Source organism: Corvus hawaiiensis, chromosome 1 (genome assembly GCF_020740725.1).
Source record: "Corvus hawaiiensis isolate bCorHaw1 chromosome 1, bCorHaw1.pri.cur, whole genome shotgun sequence".
NCBI classification, from domain to species: domain Eukaryota; kingdom Metazoa; phylum Chordata; class Aves; order Passeriformes; family Corvidae; genus Corvus; species Corvus hawaiiensis.
The window spans coordinates 2,354,783-2,382,137 of NC_063213.1; the positions used below are offsets into that span (position 1 = coordinate 2,354,783).

A 27,355-nucleotide genomic window follows, 5' to 3' on the forward strand; every position below is an offset into this window, starting at 1 on the left:
ACAGAGATTCACACTGCTGTGGCCAGGTTTTGTGTGAGCATCTTCACTCTGCATTACTTTAAAAAGCCCTTACCAATATTTGGAGCTTAATATCAATATTTTGAGTGGGTTTTCCTGCTGTTGAGACAGCGCTGAACCCTCTCAGGCTTTCAGGGAGTGTCCAAATACTGCCCAGACGAGAGTCACAAATAGGATTTATTCCTCATGGGCTGCCTTGGTGATGCTTTTCCAGGAAACTCAATTTCTCCAGGGTTTTCAGGGCTGGAAAGTTTGGCAGCTTTCATCCCCTTTTCCCAATAATTCCTGCTGAAACCACTCTGCACGGGCACTGTGGCATTTTGAATGTTACTTTGAGAGGAGGGTGGAGCTCCTGCTACTTCTAATTATTTAATATTTTTGGGGGCACAGTTTCTGCTGGATAAAAACAAAAACAAATGCTACATTTTGGCTTTAACTTTTTTTTTTTCCAACCCTTTCCCTGTGTGGTATTTTGCTTTTTCAGACTGTGAACCCTTCAAGGAAAAGTCTTGGTTTGTTTTTTTTTTTTTTGCTGTAACCCGCTGTTCTCGAGCCAGCAGAAATAATTTATGCCTAAACTGTTTTTGTGGATTTGTGTCTGGATTTCCTCTCTTTCCCTCTGTCTCATCCAGGCCAAACGAGTGTGGAATTCTGCTGTCTCCTCCTACCACTAAAATCAGAGTTTGCACTTCGGTGCTCTGCTGCCAGAACTCTGGAAATGTTTGGGCTTTCTCTGTTTTCCTTCATCCCTGCTTGAGATTTTTGATCTTTTTGGGTTTTCGGGGGCGGGGAAAAAAAGTGGAAATGGGTATAAAAGCTTCCTGTTTCAGGTTTATATATTATTTTATTCTCCAGTTGTGCTGACACCAGGCAGCTGGGAGGAGCTGGAGGGTGACAGTTGCTGTCTGGGAAAATCACTGGAGGTTTTGGGACAGAAACCAGAGGGGGAACAGCAACACAGCAAACAAAGGCTGAGGTTTTTAGGGAGAGCTGACCTCATTTCCTACTTATTGCTGTGTCAGAAAAGCTTCAGGGAATAAATGTCACATTTGGGGAAGGTTGTGTGCTGTGTGCCACTCACATTCTGTTCTCTCAGTGCAGTTTTATTCGTGTTTTGGAGTTGAACGCGGATGACTTAAATAAATGTGTGTTGAAGGGCAGATCTGTGATTTTTTTGGATGGGTTTTTTGTTGTGTTTTGTTTTTTTTTTTTTTTTTTTAAATTTACTTGTAATTTATTACTTTCTCTTTTTTCCAGTCTCAAGATTAATAATGCTGGACTGATGATGGACTCCACCTCCCAGCAACCCAATTATATTGCATTTTAACTGGGTTTTGGGTAATTTTCCTCAGAAAGGATCCATTTCCCTTTTCCATTGCCTCTGGATACATTTATTTGCTGAAATTACATTTGCTCATTCTTTTTTGTAGGGCTAAAAATAGGGTGATGTGGGGGGATGATCAAGATTTGTAGTCCAAGGCAAAGAATTGGGGAAAACCCATGACTTTATTAAGGAAAAAAAATGTTTAACAATTGAGAAAATGCAACTGTGATACTTGAAAAAGGGGAGAATGCAAGTCAGCTTAGCATGGAAGAAAGCCCTTAATTAAAATAAAGGTCATTTTTAATTCTTTTTACAGGGCTTGATTTCACCTTCACCTTCACACAGCTGGGATGATCCCACCTTGAGTGAGGAGACAGGAACAGAAATGCCACAGCAGCACCAAAAATCTTTAATTCCAGTGAATTATTGGAGATGCCAAACCCCCAGAGATACAAGAGGTGTGCAATCCTTTTACTGCTAAATATGATGTTATTGTATGTTTATATGTATATTTATATGCTGTTAAAGCAATTGAAATTTCCTCACTTGTTTGTGCTTCCTGATTACAGCTTAAATGGGTTTGGAAGCATCAAAATATATAGTTTATTATTCTATAAGTATAGTATACATCCACTAATATATACACTAATGTATATATTCTTTTATATGCATATAACTATATAAATATAGTATGTATACACGAATATATACTAATATAAATACATATATATTTTTATATAAAAACATATAAATATAGTTTATAGAAATGAATATATTCACATATATATGTACTTAATTTTATATATTTTATTTATATACTTATATACTTTCATACTGATATTCTTTTATATATATTTTTACACATATATACTTTAAATATATATATACACATATATACATCTATATACACACATTTGAAATACGTACTTTTACACTTATATACTTTTATACTGAAATTCCTTTATATATATACTTTTACACATATATATACTTTAAATATATATATACACATATATACATATATATACACACATTTGAAATATGTACTTTTATGCTTACATACTTTTATACTGAAATTCCTCTCTATATATATATATACTTTTACACATATATATACTTTAAATATATATACACACACTAGAAATATGTACTTTTACACTTATATACTTTTATACTGAAATTCCTTTATATATATATATACACGCTTCTACACATATATATACTTCAAATATATATATACATAGATATACACAACTTTGGTATATATACTTTTATACTTATATACTTTTATACTGATGTTCTTTTATAGATACAGTTTTACACATATATGTACACTTTAAATATATGTACATATATATACATAATTTTATATATATACTTTTAATATATTTTTTTATACTTATATACTTTTATACATTCACTTTTACACACATGTATATACTTTAAATATATATATACATATATATTCACATATATACACATATACTTTTATACTTACATACTGATATTCTTTTATAGATACACTTTACATATATATGTACACTCTAAATATATATATACACATAATTTAATATATAAACTTTTATATTTTTTATACTTATATACTTTTATACATTCACTTTTACACACATATATACTTTAAATATATATATATATATACACATACTTTGGTATATATACTTTTATACTTATATACTTTTATACTGATATTCTTTTATACTTTTACATATCTATGTACACTTTAAATAGATATATACACATAATTTAATAGATATACTTTTATATTTTTTTATACTTGTATACTTTTACACATTCACTTTTACACCATGTAAATACTTTAAATGTATATACACACACATACTTTTATATATATACTTTTTTACAGGTATACATTTATATATAAACATAGCACAGCGATCACCTGAGCGTAATTACTTGCAAATTACTTCTGCTAATTGCGGAGGAGGAGCCGCATTTCCCCAACTCCCCCGCGCTCCCTTCCCCATCGAATGGCTCCGCTCGGCCGCGCTTTCCAGGCAGCGCCCATAAAGCCCCGTGGCAAGGGGGATCCCGACGCTGGGCTAGAGGGAGAAGACTCCAATTCCCAGCGTCCCCGCGCATCCTGGCCCTGCGGTGACATCAGGCATTGCCTGGCCGGGACCGGCCGGGCAGCGGCGGCTCCCGCGATGTGAGCTCGGCTTTCTGCCTTCCCCGGCGGGGCCTGGCTGCAGCCGAGTCCGCGCTGCCGGGGCAGGGCTCCGGCAGCCGCCGAGCAGCGTGGAAGGGCGTGTGGCTGGAGAGACAGGAGGTGACATCTCGGGGACAGGGAACCGGCGCCGCTTCCCGTCGAGTTCGGAGCCTCTCGGGCTGCGCTTCCCCCGGCGGGGCCGTTCCCTGCCCGCCGCCCCGAACCCGCGGCTTTTCCGAGGGTTTCCCGCTGCTTTCCCGCGGCTTTTCCTCTTTCTCCTGCGGCTCCAGGGAGCGGAGGAGACGCTTTTCCATAGCCTGGCAACAGAGTGCGTGTAGTAACCGCGGTGTGGAGCGGGGACCCCCCGCGCAGGGGACGGGGAGCGGCGCGGTGGCACCGGGGGGACGGGCTGCGGGTCCTGCCGGCCGCTCCTTCCCCGCCGGGGCAGGAAAAGCAGCAGGGAATGGCTGGTGGGAACCAACAATGCGCAGGTTTGTCGCGGTGGAAGTTGGCTCTGGCTGCGGGGTGAGGTTTCTGCGCCGTTCGCTCTCCAGGAGGGATGCTCGGGGGGGTCCGGAGGGATGCTGGTGGTTTGGGCAGCTGGGAAACCACCCAGGAAAGTGATTTCTGCGCTGTAATGTTTGCTGAGGTTGTTGTCGTTTAAAGTGAAGTGTCCTGTGTGTTTCCTGGCAGTGCTCAGCCTTTAGAGTGATTTTGTGATTGTGGGCGCATGACAAAACCCGTATTTCTCTGAACACAAATATTTTTTAGTGTTGAGCACCGGAGTCCCCTAGCAGCAGACTTAAAAAGTCTTTCCCAACGTGAATGGGAAACTTGGGAATGCTTGCTGTCATCTCCGCCCTGAGACGTGTAGTAACTTTGCAACCAGGTAATTAAAAAATTAAAAACTCCTCTATTTCTCTTAAGAAACAGTTTAGGTCTTTGAAGGGACGTCGTGACAGTGTTCTGCTCGAATTTGTAATCCTGAGGACGTCTTTTAGTACTTGAATTTCACAAAGTGAGGAGGAAGTCAAGTGGGAAAAAGTGGCTTTATATCCGATTTGAGGAGTCTAATGAAATTAAGACACAAACTTCTATATATTACTTCGTGTTTCCTGATCCTGATGCAACTGATTAAAAAAGTTCTATTTATTTGTCCACATGTTACACCAGTTTGTAACTTCAATAAGTGTGGGTTTTCCCCACTCAGCAGTGAATAGTTATATCATTTTTGTGTGTTTAAAAATGGATTTGGAAAGGTGTTTTGATTTAGTGGAGTCTAAATTGTACTGGGTAGGCCATGTGTCAGAATGAATATGGAGAAATATTTTATAACTCCAGCTGGAATTTTATATTCCTGAGCAAAAAGGTTTATGTTAATACCATTAATCCTGTTTTACTGCACAGGGCATTATCTACAAATCAGGCACTTGAGGTGCCTTTGGATTATTTGACTTTAAAGTGAGTGGAAGTCCAGTAAAAACTCGTTACCTGTTTGTTTAATATTCCCTTGTGTTTCCCTGGACTACCAGGAGATAATGGAGTGTGACACGTGGTAGGAATTGTAAATGAAGGTGAATTACAGTCCCTTATATTTCCATGGAGCCTGCATAAAAAAATAAAATCTGAAACCCCAGAGTAAGGGTTTCAGTCATTTTTGCACACAAAATACTTAGAAATAGTGGGACTGGAGTGTTCAGAGTACTTGTGGCTTTGGACAACAATTGAGAGTGTGTAGAGCTATAAAAATCTATCATTGAAAACAATATTAGTTACTTTCTGAAACAGTTTAAATGCGATGTAGAGTAGGGCTTTGTTTCTAAACTACCTGCTGGCAAATCATTCCTTGTATTTTTTATTTTTTTTTTTTTAATAAAGCAAGAATTTCAGTCAGTGGGGAGCTTGTGAATTAGAAGTTTTAAAATACGTGTTGCAGAAATGCTCTGTGTGTTTGGGTGGGGGTTTTTGGCTCAGGAAGAAGTACCTGAGAAAGGTACCAGTGCCTTGTTTCAAGGATGGAGTTGAGGAGCAGGTTGAAATCTCTCATCCCAAAAAACTTTCTGCCATGTAGCTTTGTAAAGCGGGTAGGCCTAAATACAAAGTAAGTCCAAAAAGAGATGTGTTTGAGAGAAATGTGAGTTTTCAAACCTGATGCCTGATTCTGGAACTTGTAGTGTAGGAGGAAGTTTTCAGGCCTTCCTCATTATCTCCCTGAAACGCCGAGGTAATGTTTGAAATCCCCTTTTTATTTGCCTGTAGTGCAAGAAGCATCAGTTTGTACCAACCCCTAGAGCAAAGTGGCAGCCACAGGCAGTGACCCCTGCAAATCCATGGTTCTGATGGAGTCTGGAGCACTCAGACCTGTTTTGAGCACCTGTGTAAATTTTAAGCTTCACTTGGACTCTGATGTGGGCTGTGAAGCCCAAATGCAGCACCTGCAACGCTTTGGGAGTTTCCCATGATTTCAGGTAGTTCCTGTTTAGAGAGATCAGTGGATTGTTGTTTGGGCTTTAGGATATCCATGAGTGCTTTGTGAAATCCCCTTCTAAAGCTGCAAATAGATGGGTTGTGTCACAGAGGTAATGATTAGCCAGATCAATAATGTGTATGGTTAAGGGTGCTTTGACAGAAGAACAGGTGATAAATAAAGCAGTTTAAAGCTCAGGAAAGGCTGTTGTGGTGGGATCCCATTCCTGGCAGCAAAATCTAGGTTGGACATGAGATCAGGCAAATCCTTAATGCTGTAGATCAGCCACAGAGGACTGTGGATATAGTCTGACATCATCATCTTCATTTAGGATGGGAGCAGCTGCTTTGTCAGGTTTTGAGAATTTATCATAATGTGACTGCTGCACACTTAATTTATCTTCATCATAAAAGCTGTCCTTCCCCCAGTCAAAGCTTTGTAGCAGTGAAGATGAAGCCTTAGGTTTGTGCAGGGCATTGATTTGCTCACCTGGGCCATTGTTCTGCTGTGGCCTGAGGAGTGTCACACGTGAGAGAGGGGACAGCCACAGCTGGACACTCCCCTCTTAATGGGGAGGTGTCCACAACACAGGAGGTTGTGCTGTAATGGGTGTGCAGAGAGCACACGGAAGGATTTTGGAATCAGAACATTCTACCTGGAGTGCTCTTGGGAAACATGGAATTGTTAAGGTTGGAAAAGACCTCTCAGATCCAGCCTCTCAGTCCAACCGTGTCCCCATGTGCCCCATTCAGTCTCCTTTTGAACACTGTGGTGATTCCACCACTTCCCTGTCATCCTGCTCCAGTGCCTGACCACCCTTTCAGGGAAAAAATTTTCCCTGATATCCAATCTACACCTCCCCTGGCCCAGCCTGAGGCCGTTCCCTCTCCTCCTGTCCCTGTTCCCTGGGAGCAGAGCCCGACCCCCCCGGCTGCCCCCTCCTGTCAGGGACTTGTGCAGAGCCACAAGGTCCCCCCTGAGCCTCCTTTGCTCCAGGCTGAGCCCCTTTCCCAGCTCCCTCAGCCACTCCTGGGGCTCCAGCGCCTTCCCAGCTCCGTTCCCTTCCCTGGAAGGATGGACTGCCCTGTCTTGCCTTGGGATAGGGATGGTGGTACTGGAGGAGCCCTGGGAGTGTGCGTGGGGACACAATGGAAGGAGCAATGAGGGGGAGCTAGAAATGTGTTTAATGTATAAACACAACTCTGACAGACCTGGTAACTGCTTTTTTTGGGGTTTTTTAATTGCTTTTAAACAGGAGAAGTTGGTCCTTAGGAGTCTAATTCCTGCCTCCACGCAATGCTGCACACTCCAGAGGAGAGAACCTGGGTACTGATAACAAGGACACGGTCCAAGTGCCACCCCTGGGCATCACCAGCCACAAGTGAGTTCAAAAACTGCATTTTTGTGGGGAAACAGAAATAAAAACTTGTTGTGTGAGGTGTTTGTTTTATAGTGAATAGCCACATTACATGAAAACCTCAGCACCTGGAGGGAATGTTACATCCCAGATGAAGCAGCTTTCCCTGTTTGTGTCAGGGCAGGAGAGTGATCCTCTGGTCACAGAAGGCAGCAGATCCTCCCACACTCCTCTTGTCTTTGTGAGACTCACCACAAAGTCCTGAAGAACAGCTGCTGGAAGTTACCATAGACCCAAAAAAAACCCCCAAAAAATCTTTGTTGGTATGAAATGAGTATTTAGATGCTTGTGTTAAAACAAAATAAACAAATGGCCCGTGAGCCTGTGAATGTTCTTAATTGTAATTGGGCAGCAGAACCCATATATTGAACAAGCACCTCATAAATGTATTTATTGCCCCAAACAGCCCACCTTAAAAGGTGCTTTTTTGAAAGTGCTTTTGACCCAGCTAAGAGGGATCTGGCAGACTTAATTTTTTCCTGAAGGAAAAAAATTTTCTTGATTCTTTAGCTGCTGAAAAGGAAGGTTTCCCTTTGGGGTGGTGACAAATCTTTTGGATGATGTGAGTTCAGGATTTAGGAGGAAGTCTTCGGTAATCTGCTGTTTTTATGGTTTTAGCCCTGATATTAAGAGATCTGAGTAACTGCCCTGTTTTCTCCCCTGAATTTGGTTTTTTACATATCCTTGTTGCCTGTTTACTTCTGCTGGTTCATTTCCTGGGTAATCCAAAAAAGCAATTTAGAGTTTTCTGGCGTTTTTTTTTAACTTTTTGTTACCCCCTGGTTTCAGAGAATCCCTAGCAGTGCACCCTGAATGAGTCAGACAGTCCCAGCGTGCTATAGATTAATATATCCATAGGTGGGAGTTATTAGAAGTCTTAAAAAAAACCCCCAAAACAGTGCTTTTTTTCTGTTTGCTTTATCCTGCCAAGAAACAAAACCCAAGAAATAAACAGGAAGTATTTATCCTGCCAAGAAATCAGAGCAGAATCCCCTCAGTGTGGATGTGATAATGCTGCAGTGCTGCTGTTAACTGTTGTTATCAGGGCTGTTCTTGCAGTGCTCTGGAGCAGTGAGATCCTGCAGCTTTAGGATAAGTGGCTGTAAAAAGGCTTTTGGCAAATTTCATTGCTTTTTGTTTGGAAAATCAAGAACTTTTGGATGGGACTGGATGTCAGTGAAAGCAGTTTTCTTCTGATTATACAATGAAGCAATATTTAGCTGTGATTACATTATTTTTCAGCTTATAAAATACCTTTTCAGAGAACTGTAAGTGTGATATGAGCCATAAACTCTTCTCACCTCTAAAGAGGAAGAAATCCTTCCCAAAGGGTGGTGAGACCCTGGCACAGATTCCCAGAGAAGCTGTGACTGCCCCGTCCCTGGAGTTGTTCAAGGCCAGGTTGGACAGGGCTTGGAGCAGTCTGGGACAGTGGAAGTTGCAGGTCTCTTCCCAACCCAAATCATTCTGTTTCAGTCCCCCAGATGTACATAACACTGGCATAATTTAGGATTCTCCATGAAAACTCCTGAAACTCCTTCCAGGCTGCCTGAGGGGCCTCCAGTGCGCTGCCAGCAGCTTGTGGCATCTCGGAATAACAGCGACAGTCTTGAACTGCTTCCAGAGCTTTGCTGGACAGCACTAGGAACAAAACACTTCCAGTAATGAGGAGTAAGAGGGGAGTGTCCTGCTGTATTCCCAGTGCTGTGGAATCTTTGCAGAGAGGATTTTCACAAGGGGTAGATCTCTGTTTTCAGCCGCCCATCTCAGGCAGCGCTGGGGAGGCAGAAGCCTCTGTGTGGAAAATGTCTCGGACACATCCTTTACTGATCTTGCAAGATCACAGAATCCCAGAATGTTTTGGCTTGGAAAGGACCTTAAAAATCATCTATTCCACCCCTTGCCATGGGCAGGGACACCTTCCACTATCCCAGGGAGCTCCAACCTGGCCTTGGACACTCCCAAGGAAGGGGGAGCCACAGCTTCTCCGGGCACCCTGTGCCGGGGCCTCCCCACCCTCACAGGGAGCAACTTTCTCTTAGTGTGTAAATCTCTCCTTTTTTCATGCCACAATAGTATCAATGTCTAATAGCTTTGATACTCCTTAATATCAATTTATACTTGAAATATTAACATTTTAATGATGAAGTTGTGCTCATGTATTTCTCCTCGAAAGACACTTTGGAAGAGAATCTAAGTACAAAGAACTGCTTGAGGCTTTTGGAAATAGTGAATGGTTTTGGTAAATACTTTTGCTTGCCTGCTCCTCAGCTGTTTGAATGAAAAGAATCCATCCCAATAACCCATCTGGGTTCTAGATGTAGATTTTTATTGTTTTTTTGGAAGGTAAAGCACCAGTGGCTTTCCCAGGATTTGAAGGGGAATAAAGCGCAAGCCCTACTGAAGACTGTAAGAGTTATAATTTGGTTTCTTTTTCTTTTTTTTTTTTTTTATTTAGAGGCAGCATTTAATTTGTTGGTTTTTAACTTTGAGACGATTCTATCCCATTTTTCCCCCCTTTTTTTTCCCTGCAACTTGTTAGTAGCTCCTGTGTGAACCCCAGAGGAGAATTTGTGTTTGACTGGGTGGAAGGGCAGGCTCCAGTGTTTTGGAAGCACTGAGCCTTATCTAGGGTACATGAAGTCCCTCTTCTCCTGGGCTTTAGACACATTGTCCTGCACAACTCACATTAGCAGTGATTAATGACTCTGAAAATAAAACATAAATCCATTTGTTACAGATCCTATTTTTAATCTATGCACAAGTATTTTATAGCCTCTCCAAGGGGCAGGAATTTCTCTCTGTGTTGCTTCCTGGTAGCCCAAACAGCACCAGGGGCTGGGCGTTGGTGTGGGGATTCTGCTAAATTCCTGTGGAGTTCTGGCCTTGGTGGATCCTAAGGGATACCTGTGTTTGTTCAGGAGTCATTTGGAGCAGAAAGTCTCCTCCCCTCCTCTGCAGGGTCAGAATGGACCTGTGTGAGTTGTTCTTGTGCCTGATTTAATGACATGAGTACTGAGAGCACGTTCATATGGAATTTTTCCAGAATATTTGTGTAGCCTCCACAGGGTTTTAGTACCTCTAATTCTCTTATTTAATAGAGATTTCTTTGGATGTGTAAAATCAGTTTATAGCAAGTGATAAACTCTCAGTGTAAACTTTTTTTTTGATTTAAAAACATTCACTGCAGGGTTGTCCTGTCCTGCTCTTGGTAGGAGCACACCTGGCCAGAGAATATTTCTGCCCAACCTTTTCAGACAGTGCCCAGGAAGGGAGATCTGAGTCCGTGACAGCTTTCACTAGGCCAAGGATTTATAGCAAGGAAGACAAATTAAATTCCAACCCTTCCAGTTTGGAAGGGACCTCAAGTATCATCTGCTCCAGTCTTTTTTGAGATAAATAATCTCTGAATAAATAATTTATTTGTAGTATTCTTTTCTGGAGCAGTGCTTGGGTTACTTTTCTTACCCACATTTTGCTCCGTGGAGTTTCCCTGCTTCCCACGGGCTCTCCATTGGAATGTTCTGTGTTTTTGGGGGATCTGACAGGCATGATGGCTCTCCCCTTTGTTTTCCAGAGGGGATGTGTTTGCCTGGGACAGGTGCATTCCCAGTCTCATAGAGCAGGAGATTCTGAGCTGTGAACGTGCCACGCCAACACCTACAATGTGAAACCTGTGCAGAATTCCTGTTACTGTGCAGTAAGTCAGTTCTGTTATTTGTGTGTTCATTTTTAGAAGACAGATTTGTCAGACTTTGCCTAATTTAAGGCAAAGGAGGGAACGTGATTTAGACTCTATCCTTTTGTCGTGGCTGCGTTACACATTCCTGAAAAAAATTCCTTCAGTTCAGGAAGTAAAAGCAAAGCTTGGCTTTTTGCTGCCTGTACTGCTCACTGCATGAACATCTAATACTAAAAACCATTCCCTTCTCTTCCCACCCCAGGTGAACAGCAGGGAGCAAACCATGGACACTCAGTTGTTCTCCCCATTTTTGGGAGCAGTCCCCAGTCCCCCCACGCCTCTGGAATCCTCCTGGCTGTGCAGCAACCGGCCAGGATGTGCTGAGGATCCTGGATCCCAAACTGCCTTTCAGGAGTGCCCAAAGAAAAGGTATCAGCATTCCTGCTGTGGCCTTAGGGGTTTCTGGAGCACTGGAATTCTTGTGGTGAAGAACAAATGGGGGATTCTTGATTTTTTTTTTTGGGGGGGAGAGTTTCTGGTATCACTGGAAACTCTCAGATTTTCTTTGCTCTGTAGTGGTTATTACTGAGGTGGTGAAAAAAGGTGGGGGGGTTTTTTCTTTTTCCATCTCAAAGCCAGGTGATGGTGACAGAATGTTGTCTTTTTTGGGAGGAATTGGTTGGTGGAGGCTGGCACAGCAGCTTTCGATGAGAAAATGCTCTTTTAATGAGCATTTCTAATGCCTCACTGCATTTTTTTTTTTTTATCATTTGCTTAGTAAGGAACAAAATTTGAGGTGGGGAGAAAGTGAAGTCCTCTGGTTCCCAAGGTGGTGAAAGATACCTTAAGGAAGGTACATGGATTGCAAAAAAATCTTTATTTTTTTTGCTGGTTTTCAGTGGGAAGTGTCAGAGTGATGCTTTTTTTCTGAATAAAGGATCACACAGCTTTGGTGTCAGCTGTAAGAGTTAATTTTAAGCAAGGAGTGGCAATTTGCTAATTAAAATATACAATATTTTCTTAAAAGCAGCCTTTAGATTGTTGCAAGATAGCTTTGAAAAGGAAAAAGCTACAGAGTTAGAGTTAATCCATGTCTGCACCCATTCTGAGCCTGCAGATATTCAATACTCCTTGAAGTCTCCTTAAAAAAGAAAAAAAGAAATAGAAAAAAGACTTTGCTATTTGACAAAGATACAGAAAAGAGCTGGTTATCAAATATCAGTTCTGCATTCACAAAACATTTTCAAGAGCCTTTGCAATTTGGTGTATCCCAAATAAAATCACACAGACCAGATCCTTTAAAGAGCAAACTGAGCAGTCATGGAGTAAATCAGAGAGGGAGTGAGAAGTAAAAATGTGCTGAGGTCTTAAAAGCCAGCAGGGTGTGATTTTCACTGATTTTCAGTGGCAAGAGATGAAAGTGATTTTCTAACAACTTGTCCCACATTTTCTGGTCTCTGTTAATCAGCAAAGTCAGTGAGCAATTGTGGGGCACCAGGGGAAACTCAGAGATCTTCAGGGACACTGGAAGGAATCAGAACAGGGTGGTGAGGGAAGTTTATTGGAGCAAAACAATGAGCAGAGAGGGAAGGAGACCTTTAATAGCATTGTTTAAATTAACTTGTGAGTAAGAGTCAGGAGTCATTACAAACAACTCTATAAAAATCTCATTTTGCACCTGAAGTAAAAGTTGGGTTTGTTTAAAAATTGTTTAAAGCCTTGGGTGTTTGCCAGAAATATTTGCTAAAATTTTGACCAAATCCTGTCCAAAAGGGGATTACAAAGTGGTTCAACTAAAGTATAATTTAAGTGTATATATAACTTATTTTTTTGAGATCAACATAAGAGGTTTTGAATTATTTGAAGTAGATAAATTAGAATGCTCCAGACCTGGAGAATATTAATCCTGTTTATGCTCTAAATGAGAAGGTCAAGGTTTGAAGGAATGTCTGTGGAATAGTTTTGTTTCTTGGAAGGAGAGGGGAATCTTTTGCTGCTTGGAGAGTCTGTGGTGAAACAAAAAGTCAGGAAAATTGTTCTCCTTCACTTGGGCTGTCGAATTCACAAATGCAAGAACATTTCTGCACCGGGATGCTGAGGACACATTAAATTCAGAACAACTAGAAAATGTTGCTAAACAAAGGTTTGATCTTCTTTTTGCCTGTTTTGTTTAGGAGAAAAATAGTTCTTTAAACTTTTATTTTGGTTTTTTTTTTTTTTTTTTCAGGGCACCAATAAGTCTTTCTTACTCTGGCAGTGGCCCTGATATGTTTGGTTTGGTGTCAAGCATTTTGGAGGAGCCAAACAAGCCAGAACCAGCTACAGATTGGTAAGTTTGTTCTGAGAGTTCTTATCCACTTGTGTGTTGGTTTTTATGCCCATTGTCACACTAATGTGATACACATTTTTAGTTGTTTCAGAGTTGAGTAATGAAGGCCTTTTAAATCCCCTTAAAATGTGGAAGTGTCTTTATTTCACTTGTCAGTAAAAAAAAAAACAAAACACCCAACAAAACAATGGACTGTTAAAAATGCAAATTTTCTAAAGTTTTCTGTCAGCTTTGGAGCATTTGAGGAGGAAAAAAGATGATAAATAGTTTTAACCAGTAGGGAGTTGACTGAATACAGTGGAATCTGAAATATTTAATAAATCCAAATAAACTCTGCATTTCTGAACATACAGCAGATAAAACAGCGTTGGTGATGAGATTTCACAGAGCATTTGCTCAACTGCAGTAGGAATATTTCTCCTGTTTTTGAGGAGAGCTGTGTATGATGGGTTAACAATGTAATTCTGGGGAATAACCATGATATGTGAATTATTTTAAAATAAGAAACCTTTTAAAATAATGACAGGAGGTTTGTTTCACTCTGTTACAGGAATTCTCTATCAAGATTGTTTCCCCCTGTGTGGACACCTGATCTGGGCAGCAATGGGGAGTTCCCAGGGCTTCCAGCTCAGCATTCTGTTCCAAACAAGGATTTTCCCAACCTGCTGGGCACCAGCTGCCTTCAGGAGCCCCTGCAGGAGCCTCCTGATGTGGAGATGCTGCGCAGAGGTTTGGGAGACCTTCAGCTCATCGAGTCTTGGCTCTCTCCCCGTGCTCCCCCTGACAATGCCCTGAGGAACACTTACCCTGAAAACTCCTCTTTGCAAAACACCACCACGGCTCCCCAGGAGGGGTTTTCCTTCCCAAATGGGAGCTGTAACCAGCATTTGTGCACTTACGACCACGGGAGGGTAAACAGAGACTGTGAAAAATGTGGGTCCAATTTTAGCCCTTTTTCCCCTCGGAACAGGACGAAGGAAAGCCCCAGCGTTCAGAAGGAGCTTTGGAAGAGCGAAAGAGCAAGAGGAAAAGCTCTGAAAAATTATCCCCAAGGACAAACTAAGTATTCCCCTGATCTTTCCAATCAGCCTGTGGATAACTCTTGGGATAAGGTACCCCAGGACAGCCACCTGTTTTCTAAAAGATACGAAAACTTCACAGCTGCTCCCAAACTGCAGTCATCTGTCCATCCATCACTTCATTTTCTCAATCAACCCCTGAAAGAAAATCACTTTTCTGGAGGAACAGGCAGAAAACCCCAGGAAACCCATGTGCCTAATGGCCATCGTGGCTTTACTTTGGGGGATGTTTTTAATAATAACAATAATAATGAGTGCACGGTGAATCTGGGCCCTAAGGAAAGCTCTCATCAAGTAGCTGAGTATGATTTATCTGTGAAAAACGTGCAGAATGGGAGTTATTCCTCATACCAGGGGGGTGTGTGGCTGGATGGGAAAAGTCTGGCAGCTGCATCTGATGCTCCATATGGAATACAAATGGCAACGAGCCCCCAGTCCTCATCAGGGGTTTCCACCATGTCTGGGGGCTCTCCCACCCACCAGCCTCTAACACAGCCCTCCTACTACTCCCAGCTCCTACCCGCCCTCCCTCCCAGGAAAGGTGGGAGGTTACAAACATCAAATGGAGTTTCCAATCATTTGGGGGTTCCTCGTTTTGTCTCGGAGAGTCAGAAGCAGGTGAGACCCGTTGGAAGATCCCAGGAGGACGCTGGGATCAATAAGGACGGGCGCCGTAAATTCCCCGTTCGTTGTTCACCCGACTGGTTCGTGCAGCAGAAAGCTGCAGGTGAAGACCCTGAGAAATACCAGAGGTTCCCAAAAAAGCAGAGCCAGGAAAATGGCAATAAAGAGGACAGAAGAGGCAGAAGGAATTGGATCCCTCATTTGGGATCTGCAGCCCCAAACCACCAGCCCTTCAGCGCGTTCCCGAAAAAGCACGAGCAGAACGGTGCCAGCTTGTCAGATTTCATCAATCCTTCTCTGCTTCCTCCTTTCCCATTAATGTCTGATTTTAAGCAAAATCCCAGCTTTCCTCTGTTTAATCACCAACCGTTTTCATCAGGAAATAATTTTAATTTCCCTCCGCCGCCATTTCCATTCTCGGACCTTGTTGATCTTTTTCATTATGATGACTTCAACCCCTTGAGTCCCTTCATCAGTGATCTCTTCCCTGGGGAAATCCCTGCCCCCTACTTTGCCTTTCCAACCCCGTTTAACAAGTTCAGACCTCCCAGGAGCCGCAGTGGCCCTGCTAACGAGCTTCACATCCGACTGGAGGAGTGCTATGAGCAGTGGAGAGCTCTGGAGAAAGAGAGGAAGAAGGTAAACCACAACTGGTGATGACTCCTGATAAAGACTTGACTGGTTTTAGATCGTGTGAAGAAAGAGAGGAGGTTTTTATGGTGTTTCTTTGCTTGGTTGGGGTTTTTTTGGTGGTTTTTTTTTTTTTTGGTTGATTTGGGGGGTTTTTTGTTAATTTGATTTGGGTTTTTACTGTCAGTAGTAGTTGCAGCTTTCTCTTACTCTTTTTTTTTTTTTCTTGTAGTAAATTTCTGGCTTTAGTAAAAAAGAAAATGAAGTAACTAATGCTGGGCACCCTCTGTGTGGCTGTAGAGAAAAACTACAATATTTTTCTTGTTCCCAAAGGAAATTTCAGTTCATGCTCTTCTCGTTACGGTCACTTTCCTGCCTCAGACTCGTTCCCAAACCTGCTGGCAGGGAGGGATCACACTGCTAATGAGGGTATTGCACTTGGGAGTGAAAGCTCTGTGCTCTAAAGGAGCAGGAATGCTTTCCCAAAAGGAGTCAAATCCCTGAATTCCATGCCAGGGCTCAGAAACTAAGTTGTCCATAATCCCTGGTTCTAATTATGCACTGGGTGCTTGGCTTCTTCCACATGTGAGAAGCCTCCTGGGCACTGGGTAAAGGTATCTGACCAAACCAGATCTGGAAAACACCTTTTTCTTTCCATCATCAGCTGCAGGGCCTTGCTGGTGGACTTTTGAAATTGTGATTGGAACTGCCTGTGTTGCTCTCTCATGGATTCCTTTAAACAAGGCTCCTCTCTGCCTGCCTGGCCTTCCAGGAATTCTCTGGAAGGGAGAAAGGGATGGTTCTTGCTCCCGTGTTTGTTTCCTGTTCTCGAGCGGGATTTGGGACAATTCAGTCATTTGCAAAGACCAAGTCATAGTTTTTGTCTCATGCTTTTGATTTCATCATTAAAGGAGAGTTGTTTATCCTTGTACCACCTGCTTATTAATCAGAGGGGCTTAACTGACCCCCTTGATCTGGTCCATTCTCAGTGATCCAGTTTTATCCCAGCAAGCTGCCCTGGGTTTCTCAGGGTGTTTTGTGGTTACAGAATATGAACTGTTCTCAGTGCTCCAAGCCAGCTGCCCTAGCCTGGCTCCTGCTCCTACAGCCAAAGCACACGTTCCTCAGGAGGGGATGACTGCAAGAAGAGAGAAGCTCCCTCTGGGATTTGATTTAATTCTCTCTGCCTTGCCTAATCGCTCAGCCCTTCCAGCTCCCAGAAACCTGTTCATTGCAGCTGCTTTGGGGTCACAGCTTCCCTGTCTCCTTTCATAAACCTCACTTTTCCAGGGATCTCACATTTAAAGCATTTCCACAAGTTAGGCGTTGTCCACAATATTAAATGTGTGTGTAGTTTAGTTAATTGCCTATTAGTTGTAATTGTTAATTACCTGGCGTCATTATATGAATCCATGATCCTTTCCCCATCCATTTCTTTTTTTCTGGATGCCTTTCAGGCTCCTCAGATGATGAGTGCAGGTAGAGTCAGCTCTTGTAATCCGTATTAGGGCAGGGACCAAATACTGTGGAAGTGTCAGTAAAGCAAAAAGAGAAGGACTTCAGCACATACTCTTGAGTACAGATGTAAACAGGGTGGGTGTGGACTTAGCTTTGAACTGCAGTGCAGCACCTGACCCCTTTCTCCTACATCCGTTGTACCCTGGAGAAGGAATGAGAAAAGGAATATACTGCAGGCTGTGTTGTTTTTACTCCAGGTGTAAGAATTTCCTATCCAAAAATAGGTTTGGTGATGTTTAGTCACTGTCTGTGTTAGACACAAAATCACTCTCAGTGGAAGTTTGGCTGTTGTGTTCAACATTTTCTCTGTTGAAGAAAAATACTTTTTCTGTTAAAAAGCTGCTATCAGTGTATGTTAAATGTAGTTTCATCCTGACGCACCTCAGATGCAATTTATGCTGCTGTGATCACCTGGTTCTTTTAATAACCATAATATGTGATGGTTGAGAGAAGCAGTGAGAGGGTCAGGGTTTAAATTCATGGAATCACAGAATCACTAAGTTGGAAAAGACCTTTAAGCTCATCAGATCTCACCATCAATCAGCACCACCTCAATTACCCATTTCTTGGGTGCTACACCAGAATCTGGCTGGGTCTGTGTCTAAGATTAATTAGAATAAAGTTGTACAGCTTTTGTTCTAAAGGCTGCCACTGAGAAGTGCTGTCTGAATTAGGGAAGGATTCCTGCAAGGAAGCTGGAAAGGGACTTTCGATGAGGGAATATAGAGATAAGTCAAGGGGAATGACTTTAAACCAAAAGAGGGCAGGGTTAGATTAGATTTAGGAAGAAGTTTTTTGCTGTGAGGGAGGTGAGGCCCTGGCACAGGGTGCCCAGAGAAGCTGGATCCCTGGAAGTGTCCAAGGCCAGGCTGGACAGGGCTTGGAGAAACCTGGGATAGTGGAAGGTGTCCCAGCCCGTGGCAGGGGGTGGAATGAGATGATCACTAAAGTCCCTTCTGAGCCCATTTGGTGATATTTGGGAACGTCTTTCTGTAAATGCCATCAGGAGTTAACACAGGCCGCTCACTCCTAATCCACTTGAAAATTCTGAGCAGCTCCAGCACCGGATTGCTGATACTGTGCTGATTTCAAACAATCACACTGGGAAATGATTTCCCTTGCAGACTGAGGCTGACCTTGCCAGACACTTCCCAGGGCAGCGCATCTGCAGCTCCAGCAGCAGCCCCGTGTCCCAGCTCCCTGCGAACCCATCCCGCGTGGATCGCCTGATTGTCGACCAGTGCCGGGAACGAGCCAGGGTAGGCCTTGTGGAGCTGCAATTCCCGCAGTTCCTGCAGCATTTGTTTGTTTATTAATCAATGCTTTGGGGTTTTTGGTGTTTTCTGCCAGGTGCTCACGCTAATAGGGAAAATGGAGAGGCTTGGTGGTGCCCCTGTGCACGGGAACATCTCCAGGGCCTTGGAGCTCCACCTGGAAGCCATCCAGGTGACCCAGGCACGTCGGAAGGATGAGATGGTGAACGCTGCTAACCCCCAGAGCCACGGGGTGCCACGCTATAACAGTGAGAAAGGTAATGCTGCCCATTCCTGGAGTTGCCAAAGCTTTGTCGAGGATTTAATTGTGAATATGTTCAACTTAAAAATGCAAATTTGCAATACGCAGCAGTTCTTGTCACTTCAGCAAAAGAAGGTTTGCAAATAGACAATTTTGCTTTTTAAGACTTCAAATCACTTCGATTTCTACTGCTTTTTTTTTTTTTTTGGTTTTCCTGTTACTAGTTTAAAACTTGGAAGTTTTTTCCTCCTGACTAGAAGAGAACTGTAAAAACTCTTCACTGATGTTACCTAACCATAAATGGTGGTTCTAAAAGTAAAAGCAAGTAGAATTTTAAGCAAGTAGAATTATTTACTGCTATGGCTATACTGTCTCTGCTCCTTATAAAATAACAAAAAAAAAATTGCCAGTGTTGTGTAAATCAATCTACATAAATCACAAACCCACCAGGAATGACATTCCACGTTTCCCAAATTCCATTTAAGTAAAGCCAGAATAACCTGTAGCAGCAGTAAATGTGGCAATTCATGGTTTGGGGTAAAAGATAATATTATTTTTTTCCTCAGAAAATACCTTTGTCTCAGGACAAAAGAGGAATTCACTCCTTGTTGCTGAAGTGGACAGTGATGAGGTTCCTCTGGCTGTGGAATAGTTCTTCCTTGTGAGGGAAAGAGAGTAAAAATGTTTTGCTTCTGCAATTCAGGTGTCTAAAATTAAAATATAAAGTAAATTTAAAACGTCATGCCCTTAGAGTAGTCCTATATGCAAACTGACTTTTAAAATGACTCCTAAAATTTTCATGTGGTGTTAACTCCAAGTGTGAGTCAGGAATAGTAGAAGGAAGGTTCTTGGCCAGGCAGGAGAGGTGGGCCGCAGTGGTTAAATGGATGAATATGAGCAGATTTATTGCCAATATGGTATCTAAATATTGCCAGTCCTACAAATAACAGCTCTATCATCTGTTACGATGAGTTATGGCCTCCTCAGGTCCTGGTCCCTCCTGTTGAGTGACAGGTTTTGGTGAGACCCTTGCCCTTCCTAAATTCCCAGAGAAGTGTAGGAGCAGCTTGGTCCACTTAGTCCCAGATTTAGTCAACAATCTCTGTCTGAAAGGTTGCAGTATCAGCAATTTTGGCTGGAAATGTGCAGGTTTGCAGTCGCTGGCCTTGCAGGATTCACAGTTGCAAGCGAATCCCCTGTAAAGCTGCTTTAGGATTTTATCTCAGTTTGACTGGACCTTTGTGCTTTTACTCACCCATCCAAAAATCACTGTTCCCTTCTTCTCCCTGCAAAGTCCCAAACCTGCCTGCAACCTCAGGAGAGCAGCTTGCCCAGTGTCCACCAGCATTTTAGACCCTTTTTGCACAGACAATTCACATGAGATGTTGTAGCTGTCATTACTGGTGCAGCTCAGATACCCCTTAAGTCCTGTTTGCTCAAGGCCGCGAGTTGAACGAATTTATGCAATCAAAACATGTAATAGCATTCCCAGGCTTGTCCACTGATGTGTTTTTCCTGTTGCAGACGTGCTGGCCCTGGCAGCTGCCCTGCGAGCCCTGGCTGGTGCCACGCGCAGGGCTCGCACCGCGCTCTGGTGCGCGCTGCAGGCGACCCTGCCAAAAACCCCCCCAGCTGGACCCGAAAAACAACAGCCCCTTCTTCAAGGGGCACTGCAAGAGCTTTGTCCTTCAAGCACGAGCACCCAGGAGAAAAGCAGCGTGGAGCACGAAAGCAGAGGAAGTGAAAAAGCTGAGGAAGCGACGAGGGTTTTGGAATGACCGCAGATAACGAAAGGAAAGCCGAGGATGGGGAGGGAAGGGCTCGGGTCCTGCCCAGCACCGTGGGAGGTGGATTTTCATAGGATGTCAGGAGGCAAAAAGGGTTAATTAATGTGCCTGGTCAGTGGTGCAGTTCTGGTAGTGGGATTCTGGCGTGGAGAGGCACAGCTTGTCGTGGCGGTAGCGCCGTTTGAATGATGCTGGTGTCTGCTGCTGAGAGTTTTAATGTTCTGAGGAGATAACCAGTAGCTGAGCCTTTCCTCATGTGCTTGTCCAAAGCTCTGTATCAGCCCTGAGTCAGGCCAGGACCTGAGAAACCAGAGTGTGGTAGGACTTAATTCTCCTTTTTTTTGTTAGTGAGACAATTTAGTGTATTTAAAGGTACTCAAAAATCGTTCAGGGTTTGTTTTATTTTTTTTTTGCACCACGTGTAGCTCTTTCCAGAGCCAGAGTGATCCCTGAGTGTTTGCTCCCCATCGCTGTGCCAGGAGCAGTGCATGCTGCTGTGGTGGTGGTTGTTTTTGGGATGGGTTATCACTCAGTTTGGCAGGGAATAATCAGTGTTCCTTGCTGGTTGTGGGAGAGGCTGCAGCAGCCGTGCTGCCAGTTCAGTTTCCAGCAAAACCAGTGTGAACTGAGCTTTTCCACAGCACAGTCCACTTGGGCTTTTTCCACTAAAAAAGTGGATTTTGTAGCTTTGCAGTGTGAACTGCATGGAAGTAACACGTTAGCAGGTGGTAGAAGACTCACTCAGGATTAGAAATTAGATTTACTGATTCCTCAGTGGGTTTAAAACCAGTAACAAGTAACATAGTATGCACTTAATTTAAAAAAACTATTGTTTGTTGTTAATATAAGTTCATGGTACTATAATGTTTTTCAGACACATTCCATATTTATTTTAATGTCTTCATTGAATGTTTATTTAAAAATCTATTTTAGTAATAGGAAGTTAAATATTTTGCCAAATCTTCCGAATAATCAGATTTAATGATTTACTCAGGAACTCTGTATATTATTATATGAATATACACATGCTATATAGAGATTTTTTGGGAAAGGGATGTTTGCAAAATATTTACACAAAGCTATGTACTAGATTACCAAAGCTGTTTAACTGATTATTTTTTGATGTGGAAGGTTTAATATATTTAATTGCTGTTAATTAGTCTCCATTGTGTGGCTTAGACAATCAGAGTGTAGCTGTTCAGGGCGAGATTTAGAAAAGAGTAATTAATTCAAGGTGTGTTCTTAGGGCCTTTAGGTATATTTCAGTGCTTTAACAACTGTCTTACTGTTACACAGTCTCTTAATATGTACTAATAATTAAGGTTCTTGAGTATCAGGATATTAATGAACAGCTTTGGAGAGCAGTTCTTGGGTTAAAAGTGAATGAAGTTGGGGATATAAGCAAAATCTGAAGGACAAAAATGAAGATTTTTGTGTCTCACAGTGTTCAGTGTCAGATTTGAAATATTTGTGGGTAATTATAGAACTGTTCCCATATATATCTGTACTTGCAAAATTGTTCCAAATGCAGTTGTGTAGTTCTGGATCTGTGGATGTTGCTAGAGCAGATGTTGTCTCAATAGTGCCATCCTTAACTCCACTGAGGCGTGGAAATTTGTAGCTAAAATTTGCCCAGGCCTCTTTGTAACCCACTGAGTAAAGTTTAAAAGCAAGAGTAGATAGAAATCAGGTTCTTAGTATATAGCAAGATTTTGTTTTCTTCCCTAAAGAAAGTGAATTCCAATTAAAAGATTATTTTCAGCCTTAGCCTAAAAATCAGGTTACCAGAGTTACTTTAGTGTGTTTTCTCTGTGTGCACATGCAGTTTATTTGCACAAACCAGTTCAAGAAGGTTCAATCTGCAGTTGTGAAACTGATTGTACTCCACACCTCTAAAGTGGAGTTTGCAGTATTTCAGTTCGTGGCTGATTTGGGGGTTTAATTACCCAAATTAAAATTAATTTACCATTGCTGTGCTGGCAGGAAATCCAAATTTGAAAGTCTGGGTCTGTTGTTTTTCTTTCTTTCTGTTTACAGAACCCTTGTGGGTCCTGCAGGGTTGTTTTGTAGTGGTGAATATTTAGGGTATAATTGGTTCTTATTGTACTGCTCACGTGTTAGTTAATATTGTGAAGGATCATGGTCTTAATTAGTTCATAGTTAATGTGCCTTTAACAGTCTCATTTTTCCAGAGTGGTAAAAAGCTGTGTGGTCACTTCTGGTTCCAATTTCAGTTTAAAAATGCATTTTAAAGGGTTATGTTTTAAAAATTTATTTTAAAGTGGCTGCATTTGACTGCAATCAGCACAGGCTGTTAATTGTGTTAATTGCACACACAAGATCATTCAGTTTGGGGCTCTTTAAGGAGCACTGTGGCTCTGGAATGTCCCCCTGAATCATGTGCCCGGGTCAGATGCTCCTTGTCATGCCCTACAAATGCTTGTGTTTCGCTTTGCCTCGCTCTGTTTTCTTCACCAAAACTCCAGGTCTTCGATCAAAAATGCTTTTTTTTAAGTGCCCTTTTCTTTAAATGAGTTGGTTATGGACAGCATCAGGCCTAGGATGGCTTTTGTCTTCAATTCTCATCTCAGACTGCTCCACTTCCGTTGTTTTATTACAAATCCTGTTGCATTTTAGGGAATAAAACCCACTTTATTTTGTAAAATAATGCCTGGAGTTGCAGCAGTTCTGTCAGTCAGAACATTATTATTGCTGCCTCGTATCCAATTTGGCAACAAGGTACAAATTCTGCAAGTCTTGCACTGACTTTTTGGTGTGAATAAGTACAAGCATAATGCTTGTGGCTTTAGGGACTAATTGTATTGATGTTTTACTGACTTCAGGGGAAGCTGAATTGAGGTTTTGGGTCACACTTAAGCCAAAGAGGTGGCTTTGGTTTGGAGTCAAATTTGAGTTTTGAAGGAAAAAAAGAAAATCCCCCTTTCCCTCCCCATTTTGAGAAGCAATCAGGTAAAATTTAGTTTATTCCCTTCTTTTCTGCTTCTACTCCCCACCCCCCCCCCCACTCAGCTTTCTTTAGATTTAATTGTTTAGGGTTTTGCCCTGTTTTGATTTATACTTTTAAAATTTTTGGGGAGAGATGAAGAGGGTGGCAGAGTTGTGGCCAGCCCTGGTGGCAGGGGTGCTGGATTGCTCCAGTTTAAATAAATGGGATTCTCAGGTGTCCCTTTGTAAGTCAGGATTATTATCAGGGTGCTTTTTGATAGTTGGTAGTGAATCTTTAATGCTTTAAAATCCCAAACTGATAGTCCAGTACAACATAGACTTAAGAATTATAACTATTTCTGTATTCTGTATGAATAACTGGAGTTTTAGGGTGATTCAACCTTACTAATTCCCAGAAGGGAGGCTGGCAGCAGGGGAAGAACTCTTTATTTTTTTTCTGGTTATAGGTTTTGTATCTCTGTTTTTCTGTATCCACGAGGTCCCTTTGGCAGTTAAGTTGCTCTGATGCTATTTATATAATCTAAAACTCATCAATTGGTATTAATTTGTTATTTTCATTAGAGCAGCATGCAGGGAGGTTATTTAAGTTGGTGATGCTTGTCTTGCTGTGGCCTTTTCAGGAGTGGGTGAGATGTAGTTCCCAAACTGCTGCTCTTGGATTTTATTCTTTCCAAACTGAGTATTTTTCTTTGCTGCTGGTATTTACCACCACTACCAATGTTTTTGTCTGTACCTGGGTGTGTGAAATTTGGAAATGCTGCTCTAGTCCACAGTCAGTCTCTTATGGTTATTCCTGGCACCTTTTCCCTTGGAAGGAAGTGAAGGGTTCACAGTGGGGGTTATGTGAGTGAGAGGCTTTGTCGAGGTATTTCCCTTTGCAGAGAAGTGTGGGGATACCCCAGGTTTTTATGGGAAGCTCCCTGGCTTTCCTGTGCACTTTTCCAGAAGTGGCCACGAGCACAACTTCCTCTGGTTGTGTTTGATCTGCAACCCTTTGTTTGGGGATGTAAAGGAGGAAGAGGGAGCTTCAAGAAGGAAGGAGCTGCAGGGAGCCCTAATTCCAGTGGAGATCACTCTTCTTTTGGCTTCCATGGTCAGGAGGGCTTGAGGGACCAGGAGTCTTTGCTTGAGTCAAGATTCTTTTCCCCATGTGCTGCTGGTGGATGCTGAGAGGGTGCAGCTGCTGAGATTTGGGGCAGAGTTGGCTTCTTCCTGCCCTGCTCTGGTGGCCAACCTTGCTCCCAGGTGTGTTTTAATCAGGTTGTGTCCCAGCTTGAGGGACCAGGAGAGGGCTTGGGGACAGCTGGCCCAAGCCAGAGGGATGTGGTTCTCCCTTTGGGATCAGGATCACCTCATCTCCTGGCTGCTGGCTGGGAAGGGGCTAAGGTGGGATTTAAACTCAGCTTGTCTAGAGTTAAGAAATGACAAAGAGCAAGGAGGACTGAACACAAAATGGGTTTGGTTGTGGTTCAAATGTGTTCTTCCTTCAGTGGCAGAATCCAGCTTGGCTCTGTGGGATATTCACTAAACCACCATTGAACCATGGCTCTGATTCTGCAGGAAGTTGGATTTTTGTTTTGTTTAAATACTGTAAAAAATATGCAACAAACAGACCTTAAGCCTATATGTATTTTTTTTTTAATTCTGTTTTTACCTGCTCTGGAAGCTGGGTATTAGAATTTCTTTTTTTTTTTTTTTTTTTTTTTTTTTTTTTTTGGGCCCATTCTCTGTTTGGGAGCTGCAGTTTTGACAAATGCTGCATGGTGGCACAACCCAAAGCAGTGAGGTTTGGGGATTTTGTTCTTTGTATCTTTATTTCTGTGGCAGACTCTGTGACCTTAGCTGCAAAACTCAATGTTAAATTCCTTATGAGCAGAGTCTGCTGCAGATTTATTTATTTTTCCTGTTGGAGATGTAGAAGTGGAAGAACTTTGGGTGATTATTTAGTGTTTGTAGATTTGAGCACGAGCAGCGAACACATCAGTCAATAGGAGGGCAGTTGACTTTGGGATATGTATTTTAATTATTATTTTTGAATAATTGGGCTGCTGAAGAGCTGAGTGTGATCCTGCTTTGTTGAAGCCACAGCTCTTAAGAGATTTCTGTCTTGATCTGGCTTTGCTGCTTTACCTTGAGTTCAGGAGCTCTTTAAACACAAGCTCAGTGGCTCACCTTGAACATTTGTTACAAGGAACTCCAGAGGGATGAGTTCCCAGCCTCTTTTATCAGGATTCTTGGAATTAGCCAGGATAATTTTGCTTTCTCTCAAAGCTGAGGAATGTACCTGCTGCAGGAACTGGGGCTGAACTGATGGGTTCCTGGGAATTTTGCACCTTGTTTTTCTCCTGTTCTGCTTCGAAGGAAATAGAGCCTTAAACCATGCTGAGACCTTGATTTATTCCAGTTTATCCATGTCAGTCACCAGCACTTTTTTTTCCCTTTTTCTTGGTTTGTAGCACTTGAGATGTCTGATTTTTATCAATTATTTTTTTGGTGAATAACTGCTTTGTAATTTTCTAAAATAAAATAATAACTTTGCTGATCAAATTTATCAGTTACATAGAGTGGAAGGTCCTTATTTTTCTTCATTAGCAATACTGCAATCAAAGGTGCAGAATAATGTGTTTAATGTACGTGTTTGTGCTGTTAGAGATTGAAAATACATTGGGCTAGGAGCAACTTTTAAACAAATGGAGGAACTGGAGCTAAAAATCCTCTTTGCTTGTTGCCAAATGAGCTTTAAAAAAGAATATGTTTGCATATAATATATTAAAAAAAAAGCTGGTTAGAGAGAGAATAAATCAGAGTAAAAATCATTGCCAGACAAAGATTGCTTTATGTTTTTTACTGAGTAAAACACAACTTGTTTATGCACAGTAGTGACTTAATGAGCATAGTTTTTTCACAGAATTAGTCTATTTCCAATATATAGATGGGAAAAATAAGTTTCCTTTTATTTTTTATGACAGATACACAAAGATGAAGAGTGTCTATATTTTAATATTACTGTCTGGTGTCTGAAGTGTAGCATTGACATGTGTGTTGGTCAAACTCACTTCCTTAAAACATCCCATTTTACATTGCTAGGGAAATATTACTGAGGGCCCAACAGAAATATGTGAAATTATAACTTCGCTTAAAAAAAGTAAATTGTTGATTATGCAAGATTTTAATCACTAATCAATTTAGGCTTATTTAAGTATTTCTGTAAAACAGCTGTGGGTGTTTGAACGCTGCAAAAATCTGACTTCTACCTCTTGTGTAACATCCTTAAAATTCCCCTTCACAGATGTACTCTGATGCCACAGGGTGTTGGTGCACCTTAACTTGGGAATTTAATCTGCTTTTCCTTTTATTTTTTTTATGTGGAACACCAGGATGCCTTGTTATGTCCACCTGTGTTGATCTGATCAGGTTTGTGTTACATGTGTGAGAGTCTCAGAAACAGGAGAATTCTGTAACAAATTATGGCCAGTGTGATTTTTCTGGTATTATTTTTTTTATCTACGTGGTTTGATTCCTTTTATTTAAATAATCACCTGTGTTGTATGGATGTCCCTAATAAATAGTGACAGCTTGTTTAGATCAACTCACACTGTTTCTCAGCTGCTGAATTTGTTTGGTAATTCTGCCTCGAAAAGACCTGTTATGTGTTCATGACAAATTAAAATCCTTTGTGTTTTTTGTGACTGCTTTTGTTGCTTTAATTCTGTGGAAGAAGGGGAAGTTTGGGCAGTTGTTGAACTTGGGGCTGAGGGGGGGTCTCGTGGATCACACAGAAAATTCAGATTTACATCAAGCAGTTGAGAA

The 27,355-nt window shown here is 41.9% G+C and overlaps 1 protein-coding gene across 6 annotated transcripts; it reads left to right on the plus strand.

Annotated features, from left to right (window-relative positions):
- Nucleotides 1-1,692: 1,692 nt before the first annotated feature.
- Nucleotides 1,693-27,234, plus strand: LOC125328529. 6 transcript variants are annotated; one of them, XM_048309424.1, is made up of 10 exons: nucleotides 3,503-3,650; nucleotides 4,302-4,419; nucleotides 7,253-7,378; nucleotides 10,992-11,114; nucleotides 11,359-11,525; nucleotides 13,324-13,425; nucleotides 13,976-15,767; nucleotides 18,401-18,535; nucleotides 18,627-18,807; nucleotides 20,316-27,234. In XM_048309424.1, exons 5-10 carry the CDS (start codon nucleotides 11,380-11,382, stop codon nucleotides 20,567-20,569), a joined length of 2,610 nt encoding a protein of 869 aa, XP_048165381.1. In that variant the 5' UTR covers nucleotides 3,503-3,650; nucleotides 4,302-4,419; nucleotides 7,253-7,378; nucleotides 10,992-11,114; nucleotides 11,359-11,379; the 3' UTR covers nucleotides 20,570-27,234. The 6 variants fall into 6 exon arrangements, with proteins under 6 accessions (XP_048165710.1, XP_048165381.1, XP_048165446.1 ...); XM_048309753.1 differs by lacking the exons at nucleotides 3,503-3,650; nucleotides 4,302-4,419 and adding an exon at nucleotides 1,693-1,800; XM_048309489.1 differs by lacking the exon at nucleotides 4,302-4,419 and having other exon boundaries at nucleotides 3,503-4,021.
- Nucleotides 27,235-27,355: the final 121 nt, after the last annotated feature.